Source organism: Euleptes europaea, chromosome 1 (genome assembly GCF_029931775.1).
Source record: "Euleptes europaea isolate rEulEur1 chromosome 1, rEulEur1.hap1, whole genome shotgun sequence".
NCBI lineage: Eukaryota > Metazoa > Chordata > Lepidosauria > Squamata > Sphaerodactylidae > Euleptes > Euleptes europaea.
In genome coordinates, this window is record NC_079312.1 from 58,025,173 (window position 1) to 58,036,319 (window position 11,147).

At 42.3% G+C, this 11,147-nt stretch overlaps 1 protein-coding gene across 1 annotated transcript in view; it reads left to right on the forward strand.

The window, feature by feature from the left end:
* Window positions 1-5,766, forward strand: part of EEFSEC (eukaryotic elongation factor, selenocysteine-tRNA specific) — a 210,495-nt gene extending 204,729 nt beyond the window's left edge. Inside the window, exon 7 of the mRNA XM_056846950.1 lies at window positions 5,506-5,766. Coding sequence (XP_056702928.1) covers window positions 5,506-5,687 — 182 coding nt within the window. The 3' untranslated portion in view covers window positions 5,688-5,766. The remainder of the gene's footprint in view (window positions 1-5,505) is intronic.
* Window positions 5,767-11,147: the final 5,381 nt, after the last annotated feature.

Below are 11,147 nucleotides of genomic sequence, written 5' to 3' on the forward strand. Positions count from 1 at the left end.
GGAACAGTCATTCTCCAGAGTCACATACTGCAAGTTGGGTTGGGGATTGTCTAATCTGGATCTAAGTGGGACACTGGAAGTGCGGAGTTCCACAGGAAAAGAGCTTTTCCCTGGACAGCATCATGTTTAAATCAAGCTGTGGTGCAGCATGACTGGATATTGGTGAGCAGATGATGCGTAGCCAACTTGTGCAGAAGCAGTGAAGAGGAAAGAGTAGAGGTTACTCATGTATGATGGTGAGTTAAGGGCCATGGATGGTGGTATTTCTATCCTGGTATGGGGCGCCATGAGTTGGAAGTGACTTGATGGCACTTAACACACACACACACACATTAGTCTGCTGTAAAATAACCTATGCCAGTAAGGGTGCACAAATCTTCTGTATTTGATGTCAGAAACAGATGTTGGGTGGGAAAGAATATTCTAAGTTCCCGCCTATCTGCTGCGCCTGAGAAGTCTGCCCATTTATAATATTAATTCACTTAGGTATTTCTGAGCAGTGTGGCCCAATCATCTGTTAAAACTTTGAGGCTACATTCTTTTACCTTTAAAAAAACACACCCTGGACCTTCCAATTTAATCCATTAGCAAGTTGGCAAAATAAAGAAATTGTCCAACAGAGAAAGAAAAGAGAAATCTATTAACATTTTAAGCAGTACAGGCAGCACTTAATTAATGGAACAGATTTCTCTCTTATGTATTCAAGCTTACATAGTCATTGTTCAGAAGAGATTAGACCCTTAATGTAAGTAAGTTAAACTAGACCTCCATCTAAAAATATCCGTCATTTCAGCTATTAAAGGGCTGATGTCTTCTTCGGTGAAAGATATATTTTCCCTTCATTTCCTTGGTCTTGTAAAATGTAAAGTATGCATTGTGTGTAATGTGAGAAATCCACTGAGGTAGATGAAACCTAGATTGTGCCTCCCCCGTCTGTCTGCCCTGGGCTTTCCTCCTTTGTGCTGGTCGGTGTCACAGAGCCTCTTCAGCCCATAGACCTCCTGGCACCAGAGTGAAAAAAACCCACCGCATGCCGTTTGTCAAGGGACGATGCCAGCAGCCACCTAATCTGTTTGCAGAATACAGGCCCTGGGATCTGATTAAGTAATTTAGATACCTCGCAGTAATACCTGAGCTGCTTTTGGCTGGCAGCCTGTGATTTCACTTTCGGGAGCGACCATATTTCTTCCAGCTCCCCTGCTACTAAATGCCTTGGAGATAATTCCCTCCCTGAATAGGTGTGGAAACTTGCAGATGGAGTGTTCTTTTGCCTATAATCCTTCCCCACCACCACCTTTTCCTTCAGAGTGGAGAAAATTGTTCCTTTAGGAAATGTACTTTATAACACTTTTTCTTTGCTGTTGTATTACCTTCCACATGTGCAAAAATGACTTTGTGTTCCTACCCCTTCTCTATTTCACAACTTAGATCAGCTGTACGCATTTCATAGCAAACATTATTACTGTGTGTACACCAGTTAGGGTAACATATATTGGTGTATAGTATATGAGTTAAACTGCCCATATACATATGTGCAGGAACTCTGGCCCAGTCCCAGATGCATGCACACTGTTGAAGAGTGATGCATGTACACAGGTCTCTGACATGCATCCTTTGCAGGGAAACACCAGCATACACACAGCAGTAGTGCCTGCAGCATAATGCTTGGAGCTGCCCACAAAATTAAGCACAGTGGTGTTTTATGGTACAATTACAAGGAGCCTCTCCTAAGTGTGCATTTATGTGAATGGGAATTGTACAAGAGCCCTTGACCGGAGGCCCTTTATTCATAAGGAAACAACCAGGAAGGGCTGATTACTCTAATAAATATACTCACAAATGGATAATAGAAATTTTAAAATTTTATTTTTTTTAGAACAGTTATTTAAATTATTAGGGGACATACATGTAGTCATCAAACTAAGAGACGTACAGATCTTCCTCGGATTTTTAGCTACTAAGTCTTGATAAGGGGATTTGGTAATGGGACAAGGTTCTTTTGTAATATATTTTAGGTTCATGTGATTGACGATTGCTTCTCCCGGTTGTGTTTTATCAAAGTGCCGCTTCTCTTCTTCACTACTGTCCTGGTACACAGTAGACTGCAGGGCTTTATTGTGACGGTAAAAGATAACATGTCACAATCCTGCTTATTCATTTACTACTTTTACATGTTGTTATTTGCAGAGTAAACTGAGGAAAAGTACAGTATTGCTTGAGACAGTTCCATACTTAGGATTTAGGAGGGCTTTCTCATAATGCTCCATAACAAGTGTGGCTGAATGTTATATTTGTTGGCAAACGTATATTTCTAATAGTCACATTTTTACATATACCGTATATACTTGGGTATAAGCCGACCCGAGTATAAGCCGACCCCCCAAATTTGAGGCCAGAAAAGGGAATTTCTTATTGACCCGCGTATAAGCCGAGGGTCAATAAGAAATTCCCTTTACCGGCAATGCTGCGCTCTAAAATGGCGGCCGCCATTTTAGAGCGCAGGGCCCCTGCCCCAGGTCGCCCTCCCGCCGGCCTCTGGGCCCTCCCAACCCACCCCAATCCACTCCGACCCCAGTGCCATCCAAGGGGGGGAGGGGGAAGAGCCCCTGAACCCCCTACTTACCTGAAGAGGCGGCGAATCGGCGGCGGCGGCGGTGCGGCCTTCCTGGGCTGGCAGGAGGCCCCTCCCGGCCGGAGGAAGGCGCCCAGGCACGCGGCCGGCAGCGGCGCGGCCGGCGGGGGCCTCCTGCCTGCGCAGGCAGGCCCCTCCCGGCCAGGGAAAGGCGGCCAGGCGCGCGGCCAGCGTGGCGCGGCCGGCGGGGGCCTCCTGCCTGCGCAGGCAGGCCCCTCCCGGCCAGGGAAAGGCGGCCAGGCGCGCGGCCGGCGTGGCGCGGCCGGCGGGGGCCTCCTGCCTGCGCAGGAAGGCCCCTCCCGGCCAGAGGAAGGCGGCTGGGCCCGGCGGCGGCGGTGATGGAGGTAAGTTCCCCCCTCCCTCCTCCCTCCTCCCTCCTTCCTCCTCCCCCCTCCCCTCGCCTACCGTATTGACCCGCGCATAAGCCGAGTTCGGCTTTTTCAGCCCTTTTTTTGGGCTGAAAAACTCGGCTTATACGCGAGTATATACGATACACTAAAAGCATCTTAGGGATATACCTGTTAATATACTGTGTGAGAAGGTTCAAAGAGAATACATTTTGGAGAAGACTGAAATACTGCAATTTGCAAAAGATTTTTAAGAAGACATACTTTGTCATATTGCATTTATTGGATGATTGTATACACATTTCACATATTACATAATGGGAAATTCTGGTTTGTCACAGAGTGTACTGTCAGAGTGGCATTATAGCTAGCCATAGCTCTCTGATGAGTACACCTATTGAATTAATGTGTTCTTTGCGTTCATATTTTAGATGTACACTTTAAAAGCTAAGGTTTACACCTCAAAAATGTTCTCTGTAAAGCGGCCCTTAAACTTTTCCAATAATATCCTTTTTCTGTCAGAGTTCATATATAAACACCAACAAGATAGAAGGTTCAGAGGTGATGTGATATATGAGGCAGTTTTGTGCAATGAATGGGAAAAAAATTCTCGTAATCGTAAGAGAAGAAAGGTAACAAACTTCTAGGCCTTGATTCAGTGGCTGCTTCCTTTCTTTAGGCTATTGCAATATACTACACCTACCACATGGTGGTTGTATCTGTCTGACAAGGCTAAAAGGGAGGGGGAAGTATTTCCGGTTCTGAATTGCCACAGTCAGCTGTGAATGACCATTTAGTTTGTCTGTAGTGGAACAGATCACCTGCACTTGTAGACGTCCTGTCTCCAGTAAATCATAAGCATCTCAATCTTTTTGTCGGGCCACGATATGAGAATCTGTCTCTGAATTTCAGTATGAGGGGAGAGAAGCTGATTAAGTGTTTGAGATAAGGTTATGTGACACCACAGGTTAGAAATACCTGAAGTGAAATTGGCTCATTGCCCAAGAACGTTTTCAAAATATTCAGCTAGGTGGCACTGAGTATGCTGTAACAGAGGTCTCTGTCATCTGTTTGAAGAAATAAAAGGCTTTGAGTGCAGGCCTTGGGCTGGACTTATTCTGCTCTGGTGCTTTGAGATGGACTGGACTACCCTTATATTTCTTAAAAGTCTCCAGTATGACAAGTTAAAATTACAAGGTCTCCATTCAGAGGCTTCAGCACAGTTCGCAAACATGAGGTCATGCTTTTAATTCCAGAGTTACTATTCTAGAATAACTATCCACCCTCTTAGTCCTGCATGGATAATCTTTAATATAGATTTAAAATCAAAACTTCATATGCAGGCATTAATTGGAAAAATGGAAAAAGAAACTATGTTGTCATTCTGTTTGTATGTACTAAAATAGTTTAAATAGTTTTTAAGTGAGAATTGGTTCTCAACAGTTAGATTTGAGTTCAGTAGTACCTTAGAGACCCATAAGATTTTTGGGGTATGAGCTTTTAAGAGTCAAAGCTCCTTTCATCAGATACAAACGGGAATGGAAATCCCTGAGTCCTTATATCCCAGAGTGAAGGTGGGAGAGGAGTTGCAAAGAAAGGAGCCAGGATGCAGAGGTACCATGCAAAAGCTTTATTAGATCTGGGGAGAAATGCTTAGGTTCTCAACAGTAAGACACAGTTTCCATGTGTCTCAACTACCCAGGCTCTCAAACACACCCAAACTGTTAAAAATTAATGTCCCTGATCAAACAGTGGCCCACATCTCTTCAGAGAGAGTTGCTTGAAAGCCAAGACAGATGTAGTAATTTATGGAGCGCTGGTAACACGTTGGCGAGACAGTTGCATACATCCTACCAAATGAGGAGAACTTTATACTTCCACAGATGTTCAATACTCAGAAGAAGCAGAAGAATAGGGAAAGTTATCTTTTGTGCATTAGGAGATTTAGTTTGAGAATTGTGGACTGCTGTCTCACAGACAGTAGATAAGGCAGTAACTGGTATATGGAATTTACCATGAATCACATGATGCAAAACTCTCGGGCCAAAAAGTTTGAAAACTTAGAAAAAGAGCAGGTTAAGAAGCTGAGGGTAGAAACTTTCTGTGTTGATTCCTGCATATAGGTTTTAAAAACATATTATTCAGTGTTTTACCATATGAGTTTGCACTTGTGGTGGTCTGAAGTCAAACAGCCAAGACCCAGGTCGCTAAATCTTATGCTGGTTGTGTAAACTAGACCTCTGAATGCTAATGAAGGGATTGAGGAGAAGAAGAAGTCTGGAGCATATGTGTCTCTGTGTGGAATGTAGCCAACTTGTTTTCAGGAGGCTATCTTGTTTATTCAATGAAGACCTTAAATGAGGTGGAGGAATTGCCAGTTTTCCTGGATTTTCCAGACTGCTGTTCTCACTTTAGAATCCTGTGGGGATGAGCTCATATTCAAACCACTTTGAGATTGACGCTAATAATTTTGAAATGTTTGCCCAGAGGTTTTTCCTTTTTAATATATGTCTTTATTCTTTTCAGATGGGGTGAGGCCAGAAACGAAGGCACTTCTGTCTGCCACCTCTAAGAAGCTCAAGGCAGGGAAGGGGGATCCTGCGAAGGAGGATGAAAGTAACAAGGCTGACTCAGTCCAGCCTGTTCGTATCACTCTTCTCTTCAAAAGATACATCTTTGATGCACAGAAGAAAATGATTCAGTCCTGAGAAACATCAGAAGTGCCCTTTTAAAGGCAGAACACCAAGATGGCTTCCATCAGTATGCAGTAATTGCCAGTTCCTTGGACTTTGGAAGGTGATATACGAAGCAGTGCCCATGGACCAAAGCCTGAAGCCCCACCATTGCTGCTGTCCTCAACCGGCCTGCAGATTACTTTTCTGATTTTGCTATTCCAATACACTGTGCCTGCAGCTTGAAACCCTGTTGAAATTGTTTAGTTGTTTCCATAGGTAATGCTATTGCTTTCCATAGATCATATTTCTTTTGCTTGAACTTTTTTTAAATTTGATTTTTTTTCATAGTCCATGATAGTCAGAAAATCGAACAAACAACTGAAATTTCACTTGATGGGAAGGCAAAATGTAACAATGATGTATGCTGAAAGTAAATTCTTTTATGTTTAATAAACCAGATGAGTTATTTGTATGTCAGGGCTAATGAGGTTTATATCTTGGATACCGTTTATTACTGGCTTCAGTGTCAGAACATCCTCAGGGATGTACGTAATTTCATAGTATATATTGTTAACCTTTCTTCTTTCAAGAGTTTGTATAATATGTTTACCCAAACGTTTGGAATCTGTCTGTTTTCCTGTAAGAATGATGAAAAAATAAGCAATTCTGAGCTCATGTTAAGTAGTCCTGCCGAAGCTCAGTGCCACTGAGTCGCTCTGAAACGATCTTGATTATTATTGCCAAAGTGTCATGTTGTGAAAACTAAACCAAAAGATTGCTTCGGATTAATTACAGCCCATTTAAAAATTAAAGGTAAAAAGTAGTGTATAATGCTTTTTTTCTGCCATTTGGTTCTTCATTCTTCTATGTGGGAAAATTCACTCATCAACAAAACCTGAAGTGAGAAGGGTGGAACTAAGGCCAACCACACACTTGAGGGTTTGGAGAATAGAACTGATACCATGACATGCATATAGAATGTTTCTACACCATTAAGTTTAGGGAGCAGTAGCCACTTCAACTTCGTGCTTTCTTACTTTGCTGCATTATTTCTGCCCATCAGGATACGAAATGGAAGCCAGTTTTCCTGACACCTATACACATTTTATTCAACATGTTGGTTACAATGACAATAATGTGAACAGAGAATAGAAACATACAGACATTGCAGATATAAATTGGGGGTGTCGTGTCAGTACGCTATCAGGGTCGTAGCCATTAGAAAATCAAACTAGTTTCTTAGCCCAAGTTTGTTCAGAGCTAATTTTATTTCAAACCATGTACAGCATCATTTCCCAGCTGAGACTTGACAAGGGCATTGTGGGTGTTATGCTGGTTATGTTGTAGTTGTTGGGAATAATAGTAAAGGTGCTGTACTTCTAGTCCTAGTAGTGGAAGAAGCCAGTTGGGCTATAGATAAGACACCATTTCTTTTGGTGGGTTCTTTCATTTATGCATGGGAGTTTTACCTGAGGTATGTAAATGAATGACATTTTACCTGAGGTAAGTAAATTAATGACATTTACTTATGATGAAATGCATTTACAGTACCCAATCTAGTCATGTTTTTATCATTGATTTTCTTATTTTCCAGAGTTGTTTTTGCTTTCCTCGGAAAACTTAAGTATGGCTCCCACTTTGGTTTCAACATCTTTCCAACTGCAAAATGAAATCATATGTTATTTTTATTAAATGCCTTTTGGTAGTAATGGGGAGGGGGATAATAGCCACAAGGGTATTTCCTGCTAAGTAGCCTTGCATCCTCAGGAATTTGGTGCCTAACCTAGTTTGGACAGTGTTTCTTTAAATCAAAATGGGGAAAAGTGCTGTGTGGATTGATCTTGAGCAGTTTCTGCTGAGTGAGCCCCAGCCAAAGCTTTAGCACATCCCTGAGGATTATGGGGTATGCTTTCAGCATAATCCGTGAGGAATCAGACGGGTGAATTCAGTTATTACTTAGTATAACTTGTGCTACCAGGCTCACTGAAGAAAATTATCTTTGTCGAGGTGGGGGGGATTGCACTCTCTCTTCTTGCCAGAACGCTTCACAGTCATCTTGGCTCTATGTTGCTGTACGTGGGCCTCTCTTTGGTCATGCAAATGAAAGCCGCATGTACCATATGAACCTTCTGCAGCCAAGGTTCTGTGTATGGGGTTTTTTTTAACACTAAAAATAGTACTTACTGCTTATGTTACACTTTTTCCCATGTGCCAGGAGCACTTCATGTCTCCGTCATCTCCTACAGCCTTCTAAGGTAGGCCAGTATTATTATTATTTTTCATGATACAGATGAAGGGCTGAACAGTGATGATGTCCTGGCACAAAGCCACACACTGGACTCATCCATGATCTGTATTTGAACCAGCTCATAACTGTGATCAGTGCAACGCACCAACTCTCAGTACAATGCAATTGCAATATTAATCCCCTCCTTGTATTTTCACTGCCCTACTTCAAATGATATTAAAAAAAAGAGAGCAAAGAGGCACAGGATATTACTGTGTGTGTAAAGTGCCCTCAAGTCGCAGCCGACTTATGGCGACCCCTTTTTGGGGTTTTCATGGCAAGAGACTAACAGAGGTGGTTTGCCAGTGCCTTCCTCTGCACAGCAACCCTGGACTTCCTTGGTGGTCTCCCATCCAAATACTAACCAGGGCTGACCCTGCTTAGCTTCTGAGATCTGACGAGATCAGGCTAGCCTGGGCCACATGAATTCTCCTCCTGAACTCCTCTTGTCCAGTCAGTTTGCGTGGTACAGCTTTATGTGACCCACAGGCAATCCTAGCACTTTCCTACTCCTACCAATGCAACAAAGACATTTGTGCCCACTTGATCTATTGGGGTGGAGTAGAGGGACAAATTGGCAAAGTGAAAAGTAGAATGGGGTCACATTTTCAGCCAGCTAAGGAAAAAAGGATTTTTGAATTCTTATGTGAAAAGCTAAGAGCTATGGCATATGGAGCAGCGATAACTTAATGAAACTTTCTCTGTAGGCCTAGTTATGAGATTCCCCTTTTCTCAACTGCTACCCTGATGGCATTGGGGGGGGGGGGGGCTACAAACCATCAAGTTAGTGGTATCTCCTGGCAATGACCAATCTAGGAGATCCCTTAAGGATTTAACACTTACTAATTGAGGGATTTGTGTCGTGATAAGGTTCTTCAAGTCAGTTGTTGGCTGGTGTTGGACATTCTTATTTTCTCTGCAGCAAGCTCAATGGCCTATGCAGGACCTGAAAATACATTGCTCAATGACAGGTGGACAGGCCTTGCTCTCTTACTTCAGCATGCTGATTCTAAATTTCTAACATATAATAAATTGTGGTCAGGGGATTGACCACAGTAGGACTTCCACTGGGGGGAGGGGTTGGTACCATACTCCTTTCACACTGAGATGTCCTCCATGGTGGCTTCTTTGGGTGTCAAATAGCAGGGCATTATGGGAGTGTACAGATGGTGAGGAGCCCCGTGGCGCAGAGTGGTAAGCTGCAGTACTGCAGTCCAAGCTCTGCTCATGACCTGAGTTCGATCCTGACGGGAGTCAGTTTCAGGTAGCTGGCTCAAGGTTGACTCAGCCTTCCATCCTTCTGCGGTCGGTAAAATGAGTACCCAGCTTGCTGGGGGTAAAGGGAAGATGACTGGGGAAGGCACTGGAAAACCACTCTACACAAAGTCTGCCTAGGAAACGTCGGGATGTGACATCACCCCATGGGTCAGGAATGACCCAGTGTTTGCATAAGGGACCTTTACAGATGGTGAACAAGGGTATACACTGTTTATTTCAGGCCATTTCTTGCAGAATGGTTCTCTAAAAATGAATATTTTGTTTTGAATGCATAATTGGAGTTTCTTGTTTGTAATGAGCAATGTAATTGTGTTTGATCAGGTTAACATTATTGTATCTTTACTTCACCTATCATTAAGAGCTTGGTATTAATAAGGGATAGAAGGCTAAGAACTGCTTTCCCCCCTCCCCTTCTAGTTAATTCTGCAAGGAAAACAGAAGTGCACCCAGGAACTATGATTATAATGTACTATTACCACTGATCTCTGGCTACTGTCCTGAGGCTGTTGGATACACATTCAGAAAATGAGTGAAATGGTGGAACCAAATGATTACAGGAAAATCAAAGCTTTTAAAGACATTTGTAGGATGAACAGATGTTCAAATGTTCTTTTATTTGGGCTCCAGACAGACGCAGCCGAGATTTTACTTTCATCCTGGTAATCGGTGCATTATGGCGTAATTTGTAAAAATAGCATTAAAAATATTAACAGGGTCATATTGTGATCTACTGACTCTATATCATTAAGCCGTGAAGCTCAAGAATGGCATCAGGGGAAAGGAGTTAAATGTTGTAATACTGCTAACATATGTTGCAGGAGACAGTGCCCCGTAATTACTGAAAAAGTGAAAGGTTTGGAAGAGCGGTTGAGAAAAGCCAGAAATTCCAGATTCATGCTGATGCACAAGGCTCGAATGCATCCTTGTTTAAGTGGGGAGGATATATAAAATTGTTTTCAGGAGAGTACAGCTTTTCAACAGATTCTCCCCTCTGCTAGAATTTATTTCAGCATAGCAAGAACTGATCTTAGTAAGCTAAAGTAGTGCCTAAGCAGGATATTTCTAATTTACTTCAAATTTGAGTTGCTTTTTTTGCTTGCATCATGCACTGAAAACAACTGAGAACTCTTTTTCTTTCAATGAGGCTGAAAGAAAATGCATGTTCGGACTTATTGTGGATATTTGTTATAAATTCCAGACGCATAAAATTGTAATGCCAGGGCGTTTTCAAGTTATAGGACAGATCCTGGATGTTCAACTTGGTCAGATTTTCCCCCTCCACCTTTCGCTTATGGTACTAGTATAGTGCATATCTGTGTTTTCCATTGGGATAAGTGCGTACCAAACTTTTGCTTTTCCTCTGTTATAGAAGTACCTTAGGAGCAAGGCCCAAGTATCTTTTACATAAAATAGTAACTTACTGGGTTGCAGCATAAAGGGGAAAGCATATGTTACAGTTTATTACAAGTATGTGCAAACATTTGAGCACAAAGCCCACTGTCGAAGCAGACTCACCTAATTTTGTTTAGTGATACAGTCTCTCTTGGATTGAATTTAGGGGAACAGGTTCTTCGTGTTCATGGAAGAAACTGGTTGTGCACTGTGATAATTGGTTGGGAACGAATGATGTCACTCACCTACCTACCCACCTCCTTCCTGAAGTAGTTTTTCAAGGTTTTAACATTATTTCTGCCTACTGTAAAAAGAAAGGGTTAGGTAAGAAATGTACATTTAAAACTATATGAAGAGGCAATGTTTACTACTGAATCAGTATTCAATCCACCGGTCAGTCAAGTGAATTGCAAAGATTGGGGGTAGGGGGAAGTTAGGCATATGTTTCATAACAATCCAATGTATCCTCATTAACAAGTACATTTTTATGCATTTTAACATTTTGATGTCGAGAGTACCTCTGAGGCATGGATATG